The sequence below is a fragment of the Primulina huaijiensis genome, chromosome 17, assembly GCF_012295235.1.
Source record: "Primulina huaijiensis isolate GDHJ02 chromosome 17, ASM1229523v2, whole genome shotgun sequence".
NCBI classification, from domain to species: Eukaryota; Viridiplantae; Streptophyta; class Magnoliopsida; order Lamiales; family Gesneriaceae; genus Primulina; species Primulina huaijiensis.
The window spans coordinates 17,287,544-17,307,580 of record NC_133322.1 but is presented as its reverse complement, the minus strand read 5'-3'; the positions used below and the strand labels follow the sequence as shown (position 1 = coordinate 17,307,580).

Genomic DNA, 20,037 nt, shown 5'->3' with positions numbered 1-20,037 from the left:
CCACGACCACGACCACGACCTCGATTTTGTCCTCGACCAAAATCTTGTCTGTAACTTTGATTTTGTTTTCCAGGTTTAAATTCATTTTTGCTTACAGCATTTACTTCTGGAAATGCTGTTGATCCAGTGGGTCGGGACTGATGATTTCTCATTAATAGCTCGTTGTTCTTTTCCGCCACAAGAAGACAGGCGATGAGTTCAGAATATCTCGCAAATCCACGCACTCTATATTGTTGCTGTAGTGTTATATTTGATGCGTGAAACGTGGAAAATGTTTTTTCAAGCATTTCCGATTCTGTAACCTCATGTCCACAAAATTTTAACTGCGAGATTATTCTATACATCGCTGAATTGTAATCACTGACTTTTTTAAAGTCTTGGAATCTTAACATATTCCATTCATCACGGGCGGTCGGAAGTATAACTTCCCTTATATGTTCAAATCTCTCTTTTAATCCTTTCCACAGAGCCATGGGATCTTTTTCGATGAGATATTCACATTTTAAACCTTCATCAAGGTGTCGTCGTAAAAATATTATAGCTTTTGCTTTTTCTTGTGATGAAGATATACCATTTTCTTTAATGGTCTCGCTTAGACCCAATGACTCAAGATGCATTTCTACATCAAGAGTCCATGGCATATAGTTTTTCCCAGTAATATCAAGAGCGATGAATTCGAGCTTTGCCAAGTTTGCCATGGTGGTACTAAAAATTACGATGCATTTTATTAGTTAATGAATATTGCAATACAAAGTAATGGATAAACAACAAGTACAAGTATTCGTAAAAATAAAGAAAACACACGAGGAGGATATTCTCCGATAAATACAAGACTGGTGAGTATGATAACCAAAATAATTAAAAATAACCTCGTGAAAGCCATCTTCTTTTTTTCTTCGAAAATTTGATGAAGAATAATTTTTAGAGAAGAAGAGAAAGTTGGAGTGATTGAATGTATTTGTGAGATTGTATTTATAGAGCAAAAACTAGCCGTTTTGTTACCGTTTATTACCGTTGGTGTATAAGAAAATAAATGTATGTATTTGTATAATTTTATGGTAATAATATGGTGTATATAATATTAGTCATATTTAAATAATTATGTATATCATATCACATTATTATAATTAGGTGTCATAAGTTATTTTGTTTAAAAAACCTTATAGGCTTTTATACTTGTCGTATCCCTTACCGGGAGTGTGGGATGTCGTCTTAACATCCTCCCAGGATTTATAACAAGTTTTTGAAAAAATTATTTTTATTATTTCTAACAATAACATTATATTATATATTACATATATAAACAATAAATAAATAACAGTAAAATAAATATTATTACTTTTGTTACCTTTTTCTTCTGTTCGGAGCTTGGAAAAATATGGAGGACTTTTAGAGCTTCGTGCTGATAACGTGTTGTGAAAAAGTAAAAATTTACGGTAAAAAAGTAAAAATCTCAAACTCTCAAAATTATCACACTACACACTTTATAATATTTTTCTCTCAACTCAATTGTGATTTTCTTCACAAATGAGAGATCTATTTATAGAAAATTTTTACAAATAATCCAAAAATAAAATACATCATTACCTACATCATCACACACTAATTTTCAATATTCAACACCTAATTTTACCTAATTTTCAACATTCAACATTCACATTTTCAACACAAATATTTAACACATTTTTAAATAATTTTTCAACATATATTATTTTTTTGATTTTTCAGTAGATTTTCCATTTTTGTTAAAAATTTGAAATCCTGGTCAATTTTTTGTGCTCTTGATCCTTTTTCTTAGCGAAAAAACATTCATGTTTCTTTAAAAAATCTTTCTTCCTTCGTTAATTTGCTCTACTCAGGTAAGTTAGCTCAAATCAATTATATATATATATTTTTTATTGAATGTGTTTTTTGTCTGTTTGTGTATTATTTTTAATTGATTTGGTTTTTTTATCTCCGAGATTCTATAATCTTATAATTTGTTTATTTGGCTCATGCACTGCTTTTTACTCAATTCACTCATAGTTATTCTTTACATCTGTTAGTATTTAAATTACAATTTGTATTTTTTTGACAAAAATCAATTATTTATGCATTTTAATGATTTTTATTTTGTTTTGTATTATACTTTGAATATTACTGCTACTGGGATGATAGTCATCAAGAAAGATATTGGCAAGGATCCAGTTACTGAAAAAGAAACTAGCTGATAAAAAGGGAAGCAAGGTAACTTGACCAAAACAAAGAGGAAACTAATTACAATCCAGTGACTTTGAGGTAACAACCCCTTCCCCTCTTTAGAAAAGGTAGAACAACTAAAACCATGCTAGTGTCTACACCAATCAAGGACATTCCTTTATCTCAAATATAAGTTGCAGAGGGTTCTGATCTGCCAGCCGAAAAACTAAAACTGCTAGTTGTGGTTGCTCCTCCTAGAAAAATCAATATGTCATTGGATCTTCCTCTTTCTAGACCAACGACGGGAGTAATAATTTGAGATTCCACTCAATCTACTAGGTCAGGACTGGCTTCTACTTTCACCACAACTTCAGGGAAAGGAAAAGCTAAGATGGCTGAAATTACCATCTCAGAATCTACATCAGTTGTTCAGATTCGGATAGAACTATTGATGGATGAGGTCAATGAATTTGCTGAAAAAAAATTAAATTCTTTGATGAGTGGGTGCAATTCAAGACAGTCTTCCTTGCATCCAAACTGAAGAAAAGGGCGTAATAAAAAGATTTATAGAATTAAAGAAATTAGTTCTGCATCAAGTCAAGACTGTAGTCATAACAGAAGCTCTTCAACGACGAGATTATCTTATGGATCTTATCAAAATTCAAAAGCTGACTACAGTTTGTGCCGAATAAAGATCTAACTATGATCCATCCTGCCCAACCACATTTGATGATATAGCTATGATCAATCAACTAGATATGGATCTGGTATCTCTACAGATGAAAGTCAAATTCTAGGAGAATAATTTGAACCAGTGGATACCAAGAAGCAAGAAGTGAGTGGATCTTCATATCAAGTTTCATCTAAGAAGCCAACTGATACTGAGTCCAAAAGAACCCAACTGGTCAACCGATCAATCATTTCTCTTTCCCAATCTATGAGTAACATTACTTTATCAAATGTTGACGAAATTGGGCAAGTCATTGTACAACAACAAATTGAAGATGATGAGGATAATTTGTTTCTCAGCACACTTCTTTCTTCTTTACCAAATAAGAAAGTTTTTGCAAGTAACCCCACTAAAGACGTCACCTCATATGAGGATATTTTGTTGTTAGAATCAGCAAAAATGTTTTTATTCGAGGGCTTGTTCAAGAGATAGTTGAAGTGGCAATGACTGAGCACAACGATCCAGTGTCAGATAAACTCATCTGTCAGACTATAGAAGAACCAGATGCTTCAAAAATCTTACTAAATGATCAAGCAGGACCTTCTACCAGTCTAGCTCTTGAATTAGCTGGTCCCTCCTCCAAAGATATGCCTCCACTAGAGCCATCCTCACCTTATCTGGACCTAACTGATGGAACAGTTTTGGATCAGATCAGCTCTAGCCTAACTGTTATCTCCTCTTTTATCATAATTCTTAAAAGAAGCAATCTGAATACTAGATAAGCTTTAGAATCGTTCAAAGACAATATGCTCAAAGAGGTGTCCGAACTATCCAGAAGTATGATTGATATATTTAGTCGATTGGAACATATAAAAAAGGCACAGTCAGCAATGACTACTCACTTTGGTTGGCAAATTCAAGCCAATAACTTCCAACTTTGCACCAAGATAGAGGACGTTCAGGCTAATTAAAATGAAAAGATTTATGTATTAGGTCTCAGTTAGCCATCATTCTCACCTACCTAAAGCCACCATCTTATGTTGAAAAAAATGGGAAGAGACGAATGTCAACTAGTTCTAGTCAGCCTATATCATCTTCTGAGCCACGAAAGAAATCTACCAGTCAGTTTGGAAGATAGTCAATGCCGATCTAGTTAGTCGGTTGGTCAGTTCAGTTATACTTATTGTTGAAAATTAATGAATTCAGTATTTTGTCATAATTTTTTTCAAACATCAAAAAGGGAAAATAACATGTCAATCCAAGAAAGCTCCTGATGTCTGTGGCGTTCTTAGGTCTCGGCCAATCGGTAATTGCCTCCATTTTCTTGAGATTCACTGATACTCCTGCTTCAAAGATCACATGTCCTAAAAAGGATATACTCTTCAGCCAGAATTCACATTTCTTAAACTTAGCATAGAGCTCCTTCTCTCTCAAGGTTTATTGTGCAAGGCGGAGGTGTTCTTCGTGATCTTTATCGTTGGGAGAATAGACGAGGATGTCTTCGATAAATACCACTATGAATCGAACCAGGAATGGTTTGAGTACTCTGTTCATTAGGTCCATGAAAGCTGCCGACGCATTCGTCAGTCCAAAAGGCATCACTGTGAATTCATAATGCTCATACCTTGTCCAAAAAGCTGTCTTGGGAATATCTTCGGTCCTGGCCTTCACTTGGTGGTAGCTCGTTCTTAGATCCAGTTTGTGGCTACCTTAAACTGATCAAACAAGTCGTCTATCCTCGAGAGAGGATACTTGTTCTTGATTGTGATCTTGTTCAGTTCTCTATAGTCGATGCACAATCTCATACTCTCATTTTTCTTCTTTACAAAGAGTACATGAGCTCCCATAGGGACACACTTGGTCGAACTTGCTTTTTGTCTAGCAATTCTTGGAGTTGTTCCTTTATCTCTTTGAGTTCAGCTGGTGTCATTCTGTAAGGTGCCTTAGAAATTGGTGCAATATCAGGAACCAGATTAATTTTGAACTCAACCTCATGGTCTGGGACTGACCTTAAGAGTTCTTCCGGCTTCAGTTCAACTTCTCCCTGAACTTCGCTGACCATTGCTAGGTAGATATTTTCTCCAGATTTCATGGTCTTCCATGCTTGGGAAGCGGAAAAGAGTGACTTCCGTTCCTTGGATTTACCATGATACACAATCTCCTTCTGATTTGGGGTTCGAAGTTTAACTCTTTTTCCTTTACGGTCTACTATCGCATTGTGTCTTGCTAACCAATCTATCCCTATAATGATGTTGAAGTCGACCATAACTAATTGTATCAAGTTGGCACTGAAAGTTTGATTACCGATATTAACTTCGCAGTCCTTGTGAATCTCATAAGTTTCAATGGCCTTGCTAGTAGGTGTGGCTATCTGAAAGGCTCAGTTAGTGACTCGGGCTTAAGTCTTAATTTCTTAGCAAACCTCTTAGACATAAAATAGTGTGTAGCACCACAGTCAAACAACGCATAAGCAGACATTTTTTGAATTAAGATAGTACCTGACACGACTTCATTGGCGTCATCGACGTCTTCTTGAGTCATGGCAAAGATCATGGCATTAGACTTGTTATTCCTTGGCCTGTTGGGTTTAGATCCCACATTCGGCCCAATTCTCTTGTTGGGCTCAGCTGTTTGGTTAGCAGCGGTAGGACATTATGAAATTTGGTGCCTTGGTTTCCCACATCCAAAGCACACGCCAATGGCTCTTTGGCATTCCTCGGTGTGTCTGAAATGGCATGTCGGGCACGGCTTGGGCCCTTGGTATTTTGCCGTGGAAGATTTCCCTGAAGGAACCGCCTACTTGATTCGGCTTTCTGAACTTCTGTCCGCCCTGAGAAGACTGGCCGATATGAGGGCGCTTGTTCTTATTTTCTTCCTCTCTTCTACGGATGTCGGTTTCAGCTCGGATAGTTGTGCGCATAAGATCTGCAAAATTGACAGGCTGATAGACTGCTAAAGCCAACTGGATTTGGCTGTTTAATATCTTCTTGAAGCGGTGCAACTTCAAAACTTCATCTGCCATAATTGTCGGAGCATACGACCCAAAGACATTAAACTGAGATGTATACTCTACCACTGACATATCTGGGGCCTGAGTGAAATTTTCAACTCACTCAATTTCTGTAATCTGACCTCAGCTGGATAGTACTATTTCAGCAAAGCGTCTCGGAAGTTTTGACATGTGAATGGTCCAGTAGCGATCATGGTTGGCGAGACTGCTTCCCATCAGTTGTCTGCTTTGTCTTCTAGGAAAGGCACAATCACATCAACTTTGAGTGCCTCAGAAACTTCCAACAGTCGCAACCGAGTCTCTATTCTCTTTATCCAACTTTGGACAACTTCAGGATCGGCATCCCCTCTGAATGTTGGACACCTGTTCTTATGGAGGGATTCATAATGGAATTTGATCCCAATCGGCGGCGGTGGTGGAGGAGGTGGGTGATTGGTGATATAAGTGGATTTTACTTGTTTTTCATATCGTGTTATGTCTCGTTGTATTGCATTTATCATGTAGATTGCATGCATTTTGTGTTATTTTAGCACAATTTATGTTTTCTTGTTGCTCATGCATTTAGTTTGTTGAAAATGCAGGTGAGTGGTGAATAAACTGAAAATAAAAGAAAAAATTCGAAAGTCATCCGCCCGGGCGCACATTCACATCCACTCGGGCGCCTCCAAGGCGTGAGAAAAGGATTTTTTGCAAGAGTCATCCGCTCGGGCGCGTCAGAGAGAAATTAAAATTCAAGATCTGCACAAGCCATCCGCCCGAGCGGAAACTTATGTCCGCCCGGGTGCGTTTGAAATTTAGGAAAGATTTTTTGGACGATTTCTTCCCTTAATTCTGAATGGGGAGGATATGGAAGGGAGATTGGACAAAAATAGGAGATTATTCATCAGCCAAGGAGCTTGAGGAAGAGAAAAAAAGCTTGGAGAAAGTGCTCGGATTGAAGATTCGAAGATTTCCGGGCATCGTTCTTCGTGTTTTTCGTCAAATCTAGTATTTCTGATTTAGTTTTTATCCTTTAAACATTGTGTTGTCTTTATTTATACCATGAATTCTAGTAGCTAAACTAAAATATTAGTTGGGATTTAAGGGGATCCTACCCCAAACTTTGATTTAATTAATTTATATTTCGATTGTTGCTTTATTCTTGAATGTGCTACTGTTTTTCATTGTGTTGTTAGAGCGTAGCTAACTTTAACAACGTTTTTATATTGCGAATGAGTTCGAGAGAATAGCGTGTGATAGGAACGAGTAGCATAGTCCGTGGATCTACAATTTACATAGAAATATGAAATTGGATATGCACCGATAGTTATAGTCCTAAGGGTCGAAAACTAGGGGATTTCATAGATCGATATGCGATTCACTCTTGATAAATAATTAAATACATTTAATTACTTCACTTAGTAGAATTAGTTTGGCATAGCTCGAGAATGCGTGTTCAATTTAATAGAAAATCATGTCGGAAGCATACAATCACTATCGAACGAATTAATTAATTGACGAGGGTAGATGAACTGAAATTCCCAACAAATTCACTTCTCATTGAATTTTAAATCAACCATTCTAGATATTATATCTCATTATTTAATTCCTGAATCTTTTTTATTTGCATATTTATTTGAGCATAGTAGTAATAAACAATCAATCAAATTTTCGTTGCTAAAGATTTGATAACTAGAAATAATAATTGTCAAATACAGTCTTCAGTGGAACGATACTCGTACTCACGTACATTATACTATTACTTGACATCGTGCACTTGCGATTGATTTTTGAGCGTACAAAAACATATTTTTATTAAGGATTCCACAGTGTAAGTTTTGCTCGATCAATTGGCGTTCGGCTTCATCAACTCTTGTAGCATCGTTGCCACTATAGTGGCTATAGCCTTGAGATCGGCTCGGTTCAGATTGACGTCTGGCGGGGGTCCATTCTCTTCCTCGTTACCACGATTGGTATTAGCATAGTGCGGTTTGCGGTTTTGTCTCGGGGTTCTGCCGGCCATTTCCTACAATTTACAAGTTCTAAGAATTTGCTGCACGAGTTGACAAAATTCATATAATAGGTTGTGCTGAAATAAATTCAAATCAATGAATCGAATAGAACACTTTTATTGATTTCTCAAAAGTAGGAAAAACATGACCGATCTAAAGGAAACAAAAGTCGTACTGAAATAAAAGCGTAGCAACAATGCAAAGGAAATTCTACAAAAAGGAAGAACACTCTATTCTACGACTACTCCATCTCCTACTGCCTTTATCGGTGCTACCTCCTCCGGTTCCTCATCATCGGACGGTTCCTCTTGCATCTGCGCTATCTGTTGCACAAGCTGTGCCCTTTCCTCTGTGAGCTGTGCCACCTGATTTTTGAGACCTTGCACCTCGGCATCATCTTCGCTCAACAGCTGGCTGGCATGCTGCTGGTACTGCTGACGCTCCATCTTTTTCTGTTGGTTCTAGCTCTTTAGAGTCTTCGCTTGCTTGCTTAGGCGGTTGCTCACACCTGATAGGTTATTCATAGAATCCCAGGCTTCTTCCAGCCTTTTCTTGTCTCTAGCATTCTGCTGCTTCTCTTCTTCCAACTCCTAGCGGCATTGCTTTATACCCTGTCGCAACCTTTCCTCTCGATACTTACTCTGATCTATATCATATCTTAAGTCCATGTTATCTCCTCTTAGTAGTTCACCTTGGTGGATTTCCTTGTTCAGCTAACCATGTATCTCCTCCTTCTTCGTGACTAGGGTTTCAATCTCACGCCTCTTCTCACTTACTTTTGCTCTAAGTCGCTTAAGCAGGCGGGATTGGTAGTCCAAGGCGAGCCGCCTCATATGTATGGCAGCCTGAGCACGGGTGCGGGGTTGTAGAGGAGTTGATGGAGCCATTTCATGAAACAAAAGAATGTTAAGGCTCATAATATAACATACAAGGCAGAGAATGACAAGTATCAAGATCATATAAAGTCAATATATGGGAATATAAATTTTTGGAAAATTTACCAAAAATGGAAAGTTTTGAGATAGACATATAGATTCGAAGTATATGTCGAGAGGATTTCAAAACAATTGACGGAATCAAATTCGGAGTTACTTACAAAAAATTATAGGGTTTACCAAACTTTCTTAAACTGGCAAAAATGCGATTTTGGAGGCCTAAACAAAGGGATTTTACGATTTCAACCCCTACCTCACGACAAAGTTGAGAAAAACTCGTTGAGCCGTTTCGGAGGGGATAGCATCGGCATCGATAAAAAATTTCATCGAATTTTTTTTTTTGGTAAAAGTTTTTCCTCAACCGGATTATGAACCTGGCGGCTCTGATACTATTTAAATATCACGCCCCGGAACCCAGGGTTGACACTGGCGTTGTTCATCAATCATACAATCGAAAAACAACCAACTTCAAAGCACAGGATAAACTGAAACCAGTTTATTTCATAAATTCCAAAATAACACTGTCAACTGAAAAATAAATAATAATGCGGAAAGGTTTACAACGTAAAAAAAAAAAAAATTCGAAACTTAAGCACTAATGATCTCGAGAATCACCAACCCCAAAATTGTTCTGATTCCTCTTCCTCAACCTGTTCTTCGGATTTATCTGGGGAGGGGAGAGTAAGAGGTGAGTGATTTGGTCGTCACTCAGCAAGTGGGGGTTGTTCGAGCACAAAAAAACAACATGCAAATTTCGAAACACATATCATGCATAACATTACTCATACCATATGCAAAGTATCAACCAGGCATTAAGATTCCTATACTTTCTATAGTTGTACTGATATCAGTCCCTAATTCTTACTCCTATAAGAGGAGAAGCCGTATAACGGTTATAATCCCACTGTGTAAGAGCCATGAACATATCATGCATATTGGGATTCCCACCTATATCCAGTTGAATCCTCACAGTGCCAACACATAACTCATGCAACAACTGTAACCAGAAGGAGTAGAAGAAGAATTTGCACTCGACCAAATTTTCAAAAAAACGAAATGCATAAACCGAAAATTAAACATTTAAAACAAGCCTACTTACCTTAGATATTGATGAAAAAAATTTAAAAGATTGGGGGTTTCATGCACTAAAAATTTCGAATTTCCACTCTGAATCTGGATCGCAGTAGCACTTCAATACTTGGCACACTAAGATAGCAAAGTCTAGAAAATTTCCTAGGGAGACCTAGAGAGAATTCGAAGATATTGAATGAATTCTGAGGTGTGAATTTTGAATGGCATGGTTCTCCTATTTATATGATTGGCTGCTATCCTGATCGTGTATTATCCGCTCGTTTAAACTTTTGAATCAACTTTAATTCTAGGATAATTATCATTCATTATCCATGATACTGAATAATTTCAAAATTTGCATATCCATTCCTTGGATATATTTTCGAAATTACACTCTTGTCTAAGCATGCATAATTTCGAATTTTGTGTCTAATTTCCAATATTCGGTAGATCTTTTATTTTCCCATACAATTAAATCTTTGCTCTTAAATCCCAAAAATCTCCTTTAGTAAATTTTGAATTTTGGTAATTTTTCCCAAAAATAAGGCTTTTGATTTTTCCTAAAAATTCTGGTAGGCAAACTTTTAAATTTTTCCATGCCGCATTTTTTTTAATCATGTAAACTTTTTCCTATCTCAATAATTTCGAAAATCCTAATTTAAATACTCCAAGATTTCGAAATTCTAGGATGATATTATCCTCCTGCTTTATCTTTATCCAGGTATCTCAATATGATCTCAAATCTTAGATCTTTATCTGAAATAATCTTTCCAATTTTGAATTTATATCTCAAAATTTACCTGCTTATATCCAAAAATTCCTTATTGAATTTCTTATATCATGGCTTATTTATTTATCCCATGTTCAAAATATATGCACAATATTATCTTAAATTTCGAGCTCCAAAAATATTGCACGCGATATATTTATCCACACAGCTTTAGATAAACTTACAAACCTCAAATCTTAAATAAAATAATAAGATAGATACCAAATATTGAATAATCTTAATACAATTAAATTACAAAGATATTATCACGATCATACAAAATCATGGGTTTTACAGCATATGTGCTAGGTTCTAGGCAAATCTTAAACAATCGCATTACATTGTTGCCAAACATATTCTAATATATATCTTAAGGATACTCAACATGCTGGACTCTGGTATCCAAAAGATTCAATTTTCAATTTAGTTGGTTATCTGATATAGATTATGCATGTTGTAAAATAAAAAAAAAAAATCACAAGTGGAACTTGTCAGTTTTTATGTTACAAATTGATATCTTTTTTTTCTTAGCAAAAAAGAGACTCAAATTGCTACCTCAACAGCTGAAACAAGATATTTAGCTGCAGAAAATTATTGTGCTCAACTGCTATGAATCTAACAACAGTACATAAATTATGGTATTCAAGCTGACAAGTCCCCAATCCTCTAGGACGGCACAAGTGCTATAGAATCACATACAATCCCATGTTGTACTCGATGACAAAACATATTGATATTATATATCATTTCATAAGAGATCATGACATAAAGAAATATATCAGAACGGAACATGTCTCAACAGATCAACAAGTGGCAGAAATATTCAACAAACTACTACACGAGACAAGTTTTCTTGCTTTAGAAATATTTTAAGACTTGTTGATTTAGATTAATAATATATGTTCTTAGGGGGAATATTTTAGATTAAGCTGATAAGACAGAAATCGAAGAAATCGAAGTCATAATCTCAAGATCACTAACAGCTCAAACTCGTGATCAGATTGATCTTATCATATAGCTTTGATATGTGGACATTTACCCAAAAACAATGTGATAAGAACAGTCGATTTATTGATTCAAAAATCATATTTAATTTATTGAGAGCTTGGGAAAACAGATATCTGGGGTAGCTGATTTTCTCCAACAAGACAGTGCTGATGTCCAAAATGGGGAAAAGAAGCCCAAAGAACATTCTAAGCCCTCTTCTTCCTCGTCTCATCACAAGAAACCTCATGGTGGAAGTTCCATTAGTGGTGGTCATCACAACAGCTTAAAGTGGTGGACACAAAACCCAATCGCTCTTCATATCAACCTTTCAGAAAATCATAAAATAGGAGATAAATTTTTATTTATTTATCATTTTCATTTGTCTTTAAATATCTATGCATCTTATCAGTAAACAGTTCAATTTTTCAGTTCAGATTTTGTTACATATTTATTATAAATCAAACAGTTTGTTTTTTACATCACAAAAAAAGGATAAACTGCTAGGATAAAATTTCCTAATTTTTTATGATCACAAACTAAACTAATACTGAATTAAGTTAAATTATTAAATACAAGAATCAATAAACTGAACTGACAAGATTATCACTGCAAGAATGTCGCCTATGCTTATCAGCTGCGTTGACACAAGATGATACATATAAACTATTATAGAAAAACCAAGCCGTCTTACTCAACCGATCTGATAGGAATTCTGAAACATCTTGATTAAAATCAAGCTATCAGTATTTGTTATGTGAGCATATTAGATCAGTTTATTGACTGATCTGACAACATTCTCTTAAGACAATAGACTATCTCCAAATATATTTCAAGAATTGTTAGCAATGACAAAATAAAGATCTTTTGGTTAACCCTTTAAGCTATTGTCCAAGGAATTTACATTAACTGCTACTATATTTGGAAATACGACAAAGACGTGTGGCATTCTCTGCTAATTTTCTGGCTCTCTGAATATCGTATATATTTATTAATTTTGGGAACCAATACCTATAAAAGGAGGATGCATCGGAAACAAAGAGAATAATGTTACATTGATCTTCAAGTATTCTCAACTCGCACATAATCTCTTACAAGATTTATTCTTAAGTTGTTTTTGCACAAATTTCTATTAAATCGACTAAGGATCATTTTGTGGACATTGTATTCTCAATGATTTTGATTACATGACCTGTATGATATTGTGAGAATCATTGTAATTATCATAAGCTTGTTTTTGAAGAGATCGAGTTAAGAAAAGAGTATGTTAGGCGTTCCAATTAAACAAGAAATAATTCCTAATAAGTGAGACATATAAGCTTAGTCTTCCAAAATTCTATTGACAACTTTTTGTCATCCTTTACTTTAAGTGTTGTTGAGCTTCTAATTTGAAAAGATATGTTGCACTATTATATATTGTATTCACTTAGTATCTTGAGTTGTTTTCACACTTAAATATTTTAGTAGCTTAAATTACAGTATAGTTGGAATATTGACTTGAAATATTAATACACTTTCTAAGCGATTATTTATTTAAAATTTTTAAATTTTATAAAATTGAATCAAATTATTTTATTGTATTCCTAGAAATATATCCAAATCTGTGCTTTAAATCACCACAGTTACCATGATTTGGAGAGCCATTTTAATACACACTGTAGCTTTGACATTACTGTTGATGTTTGACCTCTTTAATAAGTTTTACTATGTTAAAATCACATAAACTAATGTTTCAATTAGTCAATTTTGTTGGATGAATATCATAATCGACACGATTTACAGAGGTATTTTTTTATTTGTCATAGAACATATCAATTTTGGGGTGAGAAAAAATACCGAATTTTCGGTATACTGAGGTTAGCGTACCGAAAAATACCGAATTTATCGAAATTTTTAGTATACCGAAATTTTTGGTACGATATGGTACCGATACCGAAATATTCAATAACGGTATTGATGATCACTGGCCTTGGAATTACAAGAGAATGATTTTTTTGATATATACTTTTGGTATGACGGTATTTACCGATACCATACCGAAACTTCAGAATACCGATTTTTCGATATATCGAAAAGTCGATACGATAACAGTATCATTTTTCTTATTTCGTTATTTTCGGTACGATATAGGTATCTGAAATTTTGGTATGATATACCGTACCTACCACCTTTAGATATCATTAACTTAAAAATAATTAGTGTAACAAGCTCATATTTAATAATATAGTATAGATTTATTCTGGAAAAGGATAAGAAATTCTCCGGTGATCCCAAAGAATTAAGCAAGAAATGTTGAATTTCATTTAAAAATCTAATATATACGTACAATTTATTTTTTTGGAAAAACGTTTGCCCCTATAATTAAAAAAGATAGAATAATTTGTTTAAACTATACAGATGAAATATGACAATGTTAATATAAGATTAGCTCAAGGTGGGAAAAATATCGAAATTTTCGGTATATCGAAGTTATCATATCTAAAAATATCGAAAATAGTGATACTTTTAGTATGGCGAAAATTTATGTACAATATAATAACGATTTAGAAATTATCGATATGATAACGATATATAATTTTAAAATTTTCAAAATACCAAAATAATATTTATAAATTATAAAAATATAATATTTTTAAATAATGAAATTATAAACAAAATAAGAAAAGAAGGTCAAAACTCAAAGTGACCAAATTTTAAAACTAACTGTATTCCCAAAAATCTATCCGTCATTTTCGTTCCATAAACTATGGCTTTTTCGGGTATGAATATTATGAGACATCTTGGTATATCATAAATATTCCATATATTCTTTATAGCGTACTAAAATTTTGGTATATTGAAATCTCGATATGATGTCAATATAAATTTTTCAATATCAAAAATTTTAATACGATATATGTTTATGTTTTTCTAAATCTATATTTTTGTTCTAATATACATATTGACTCGATATTCAACTAAAATTTAGTGTGTGTAATGCTTATATTAGCTAAAATCTTAATTGGTTTAACTTCTACGACGTTAAAATAATTCCATGTCTAGATAGACATATACATACATATAATTTAATGCCCATATTAGCTAAAATCTAAGTTTAACCTTTGTTACATCCTTAAATAATTCCGTATCTAGACAGACATATACATACATAGTATCTATCTATACTTGTGTATATATATGTATGTATATATATATAAAACACGAAGGTGTTAGAGTAACTAGCAGTGTACATATTTTATAAAGTTTTAAAATATTTTAAATTTATAAAAATGTTTGTTCATCTATCAACATCATTAAACTTTTTTATATCATTCTTAATTTAGAAATGCAAAAATGAATGATAATTATTCCAACTCCGAGGCACTTGTACATACTCGTGTCTTTTGCATGTTATATATGCATCTATATACAAATTTTCACAAAAATTAATGTAAAATCGTCTCATAAATTAATTTTGTTAGACGTATGTCTAATACAACTCAAATCATGAAAATTATTATTTTTTATGTTAAAAGTATATTTTTCACTGTAGATATGGATCTCGTCTCACGGATATAGATGATAAGATTATTAAATATTCAAAAGTTTAGATAAAGACAAAAGAATAGTTACTCACTCAAAAAAATTGAAAAAATAGATAATAAGGTAGTTATAGATAAATTACAAATATATAATGAATTAAATATTTAAAAGTGTAGATAAAGATAAACTAATATTTAGTAATTTCAAATTTTAAAAACTTGATAAGATATTGTGGTTATAGATAAATTATACAATTATAATTTTTTCATTTGGCCCCCTACGTTAATGAGATAGTATATTAAAGATAATAAATTTAATTTTGTTAGGTATATCAAAATAAATACAAATTCTATAAATAAATATTAATTTGTCTAGTGACACATATTATATATACAAATGGACCCAAGGCAAATGGATATGGTTCAATAATACCAAAGTTGTATAATATTACCTATGGGCAACAAATATATTAATATTTAAATATTTTAAGATTAGATTATTGAGTTTTTGGGCAGATTATAATAATATTTAAGATTTGAAAGATTAGAATATTTAATTCTTGGACACTTGGAATGTGAAGCTTCTTTGCAAAAAATTATTTAATTAAAAATTAAATAAAATAAAATAAAATAGTGTCAATCATCATAAATAAAAGATAACTAGCAAGGCTGATACACTCGGCATCCACCAAACGCCATTACTTCATCAATCTCCTCCCTCAACTGAAACAAGAATTTTTAAAATTAAAATATTTTAAAAAAATAAAAAGAAAAGACCTTAAATTCATCAAACAAATAGCAACAATCGAAGGGAAGCGTGTTGTCCAAGCGAAAAAGCATGAGCGTGCAGTTGCGTTGCCTGTGTTGTGTGAGCTCTTTAGTCTCTTTCCCAAGAAACCCCCGGTTCTAAGGCTTGCTCCTTTACCAAATTCCAGTTTGTTCTCTTTCGAAACATTGAAAAAAATTCGAAGATTTTTGGTTTTTCTTGGTGGGTTTTGTGAGTTTGTTGTTCTTTTGTTTCCTGCGTAGGGTTTTTATATGAAAAAAGTGGAGTCTTGGGGGATTTTCTGGGGTGTTCTTGAAGTGGGGAATTTGTGGTTTATAAGGTAGATAAAGTGGATATTTTGGTGGGTATTGAATGGGAGTAAGAGAACAAAGAGGGGATGGTAATGATGAAGTCTTTTAAAGATTCTCTCAAATCGCTTGAAGCTGATATTCAACATGCCAACACTCTGTATGTGTTTCATTCCCTGAATTGTTGCTGTATTATTACTCTTTTATTTTGGTGATTTTATGCGGAGACTGTTTTTTTTTTCTGCGTTTTGAGATTTTTTCCCTTAACAGAATCATATAAAGGCGGACTTTAATTACCCTTTTTTTAAAGAAAATACTGTGAGCTTCCTGATTTTAAATCCAAATTTGAAGCCAATTTTATGAGATTGGACCCGATATCATGGTTTTTTTTTCTTTTTTTTTTGTGGATTTATGTGTTCATCATTTGTTTGTTTTCCAAAGAAAAGCAGTGGTTTAAGATTCAGAAGATGGTGATTTTTTCTTTTATAGCTTCGTTTGAGTACTCATCATAAGCTCCCACCTTTTTAATTTTACAAATTATCAATGGTTGATTAAGGTTTAGTTGCTTGTAATTTACTTCCTAGCAAATTTGTTGTTTGAAATAGTTGCTCTGTTTTTTGTATGCATTCTATGTATTCTTGAGATACAGGGCTTCGGATATTCCTGGGGATTACGACGGTGCCTGCCTGCAGATGAGGCTATCTTACAGCCCTTGTGCCCATGTTTTCCTATTCCTTGTTCAATGGACTGATTGTCACCTTGCTGGTGCACTTGGTTTGATTAGGATCCTCATTTACAAGGTACACTTCGGCCTTAGAAAATTCGACGAATTGGTGATTTATGTGGGGGCATTTCGGTAGGAGTATGGTTTCTGAATTCTTGGATTCGCCCCTGGATTTAATATATTGAGGACAGCGAGAGCTAGAATTCTTTTACGAAAGAAAGTATACAAAATTTTATGAGTTTTCCCCTGATTCATGTGAATTGCATTATTGCTGTGTTAAAATTGATGAAATGTTGGTAACTGTAGGCCTATGAGGATGGTAAGACAACCATGTCGGTTCATGAACGGAAAGCTAGTTTACGGGAGTTTTATGGTGAGGGCGTCTTTAAAAGCTTCGATATTACATTCTTTTCCATGTCCAGAAAATTATTTGCTGTTGCGTTTTTCCTTTTGGACTCGCTCTTACGATCGGACACTCTACTCGAAAAGTGTATAATACCTGGTATGAATTTGGTAGGTGTGATATTTCCATCTTTGCTGCAACTTCAAAGAGGAATAACTGATGTCGAAGAGAGGAAACAACGAGAGATTTGTGCGACAAAATACAGGAGAAGCGATGAAATGAGCAAAGGCAAGCTGTCTGAAATCGAAATGGAGAGAGAGGAAGAGTGTGGCATTTGCATGGAAATGAAAACCAAGGTTGTCCTGCCCAGCTGCAGTCATTCTTTGTGTATCAAGTGCTACAATAACTGGTAAGCACATTATTGTACTCGCATTTTACATAAATTGTTTCTGTTATGAGCAGTTTTATTACATTAGAAAGTATTATGAATGTCAGAACAGTTTCGGCTCAAGTTTGTCATACGAAGTGTTCATGAATATTTATTTTTCCGCTTAGTTTCTTTTTGCCGGTCATAGAAATTGTCGAGGGATTCATCAATGGTTGCACCTAAGAGTTGGTGTCAAGAAATTGAGTTTAAATGACCTGGAGAGTTCTTCACTCGCACTAGTAACTGGGTTGGACAATGTAAAAAACCAGGTTCTTTTTAGACGGCAGGAGTTTTGGTTGCCATGCCTATAAGTCCGAGTTTATGAATTTCAGCGAATGTAGAAGGGGCGGAGCGATCTGGATACGAGGGTGGCAAACACAACACTTTAAAATCAATCTAACCTCCACAAAAATTAGGTCCCCTACACCCGAAATAAAAGCTCTGCTTACAAATGAACTAGACTCGAGACACTAAAAGATCAGGTCTGTCGCACAAAAAAAGGAGAATGGGAGACACCATTTGTCATAGCATAAACTTTTATGTGGTTTCATTTCTGCTTATCACGTTTTCGGTTTCTTGAAATTTTCCTTCGTCCACAGGCGTTCTCGATCCCAGTCGTGCCCATTCTGTCGGGATTGTCTGAAGAGAGTGCATTCCGGGGAGCTTTGGATCTACACATGCAGAAGTGACATTGTTGATTTATCAGCCATTGCTAGAGAAAATCAGAAGAGATTATTCATGTACATCGACAAGTTGCCTCTGATTGTACCCGATCCCACGATGGTCTCTTACGATCCTCATTTTCGATGAATTGGTAGCCTATGTGCCCACTTTCTTTGTATAGGATTCAAACATTTCTTTTATTTCTTTCTTGAAGAACAAGATTTCAAACATTTCTAATGTAGTGTATATATACATATATATGATGTTCGTTTGCAAGTATTTCTTGATTTTGTAATTTGCAAACAACTCAACTTGCGTATCAACCTTATGATTAGGTTTAAGGTAAAATGAGTCGATTCGATCTATATATATATAATGAAAAATAATATTTTTTTTCAGACTCGTCTCACAAAATTCATTTTGTACGTGGTTTGATAGAAGTGTTTATGCAACTCTTATCGCTTCATGTATAAGATTTTAATTGTAGATTATATTCAACCTTTATATCTCTATAATTTTTTGCTTGTGATATTTGATCGATTGGGAGAATTTTTACAATGACATTAAGAATGTTAGCGAGATTATTTAGCAATGGATAATAAAATGCATAATGTGATTAGCCAAATTCATTTTGTTAAAGTTGTTCTCGAACTTTAATAATTTATTATTATAATATGATTATGTATTAAACATATACATATTTCGAGTTTTTTGACATTTCGAGTCTTCCAACTTTTATTATCGAATTTTAATATACGAGAATAGTTAATAAATAATTTCAGACATATCGAGCTGAACTCGAACAAACAATTTTAAAATATTGAATTTCGAATTAAACTCGAACTAAAACATATCTTAATCAAAATTTAAATTTGACAAAAACTTATGAGAGACGGTCTCACCGGTCGTAATTTTTGAGACGGACTCTTGTTTGGATCATTCATGAAAAAATATTGCTTTTTATGCTAAGAGTATTACTTTTTATTGTGAATATCGATAAGATTGACCCGTCTCACAGATAAATATTCGTGAGATCGTCTCACAATAAACTTATTCTTTAAATTTTTACTAATATTTTACTCAATTAAGTTAATTACGCTTTTAATAGAAAGGATCGAATTTCCCCGAGGAATAGACGAGTTCTCTCCTTTTGACATAAAGATATTTAATTTGTAATCTCCAGCACTCGTGTCAGCCACAGAACGCTATCCTACGTGTACGATCAGATAAGGATCAGATAAGGCCGAGGCTCCCACAACCCTGAGATGGATTCACCCCCCGAATCCAACGGCCAGCGTTTCTCCATCCCAATAATAGCCTGCTCTATATCCTCCCCACCACAATTTGCTACACCCACCATAACTCCAACTCCATTTCTATCTTTCCTCACAAAATGGCCGCCGCCGCGGCATCCTCCTTCATCGGCACTCACCTCTCCGTATCCCGATCCGGGTCGGTCAGGGTTCAGGCACGGTTCTCATTTGGAAAAAAGAAGAAAGCGGCCGCCAAGAAACCCGCGAAGAAGTTCGCTCCTGACCGGCCGTTGTGGTATCCCGGCGCCACAGCTCCCGATTATCTCGACGGTTCTCTCATCGGAGACTATGGTTTCGACCCATTTGGTCTGGGCAAGCCCGCTGAGTACCTGCAGTTCGAGTTGGACTCGCTTGACCAGAACCT

At 34.4% G+C, this 20,037-nt stretch overlaps 2 protein-coding genes across 3 annotated transcripts in view; both read left to right on the top strand.

The window, feature by feature from the left end:
* Positions 1–15,807: 15,807 nt before the first annotated feature.
* LOC140962281 (E3 ubiquitin-protein ligase AIRP2-like) lies at positions 15,808–18,639 on the top strand. 2 transcript variants are annotated; one of them, XM_073421140.1, is made up of 6 exons: positions 15,808–16,063; positions 16,159–16,363; positions 16,847–17,003; positions 17,234–17,300; positions 17,445–17,679; positions 18,297–18,639. In XM_073421140.1, the coding sequence occupies exons 2-6, from the start codon at positions 16,293–16,295 to the stop codon at positions 18,505–18,507; spliced, it is 741 nt and encodes a 246-aa protein (XP_073277241.1). In that variant the 5' UTR covers positions 15,808–16,063; positions 16,159–16,292; the 3' UTR covers positions 18,508–18,639. The 2 variants fall into 2 exon arrangements, with proteins under 2 accessions (XP_073277241.1, XP_073277242.1); XM_073421141.1 differs by having other exon boundaries at positions 15,808–16,363; positions 16,853–17,003.
* A 1,088-nt stretch (positions 18,640–19,727) lies between these two features.
* The window catches only part of LOC140962658 (chlorophyll a-b binding protein CP29.2, chloroplastic-like), a 1,248-nt gene continuing 938 nt past the window's right edge, over positions 19,728–20,037 (top strand). The window contains exon 1 of the mRNA XM_073421608.1: positions 19,728–20,035. Within this exon, the coding sequence (XP_073277709.1) occupies positions 19,754–20,035 (282 nt within the window). The 5' untranslated portion in view covers positions 19,728–19,753. The remainder of the gene's footprint in view (positions 20,036–20,037) is intronic.

What these genes read in the sequence shown, in the direction of transcription:
- LOC140962281 (XM_073421140.1), top strand. Translation starts at nt 16,293, where the DNA reads ATGGTAATGATGAAGTCTTTTAAAGATTCTCTCAAATCGCTTGAAGCT. An exon ending in ATTCAACATGCCAACACTCT is followed by an intron (nt 16,364 to 16,846) that starts GTATGTGTTTCA and finishes TGTATTCTTGAG; the next exon opens with ATACAGGGCTTCGGATATTC. An exon ending in TAGTTTACGGGAGTTTTATG is followed by an intron (nt 17,301 to 17,444) that starts GTGAGGGCGTCT and finishes TGAATTTGGTAG; the next exon opens with GTGTGATATTTCCATCTTTG.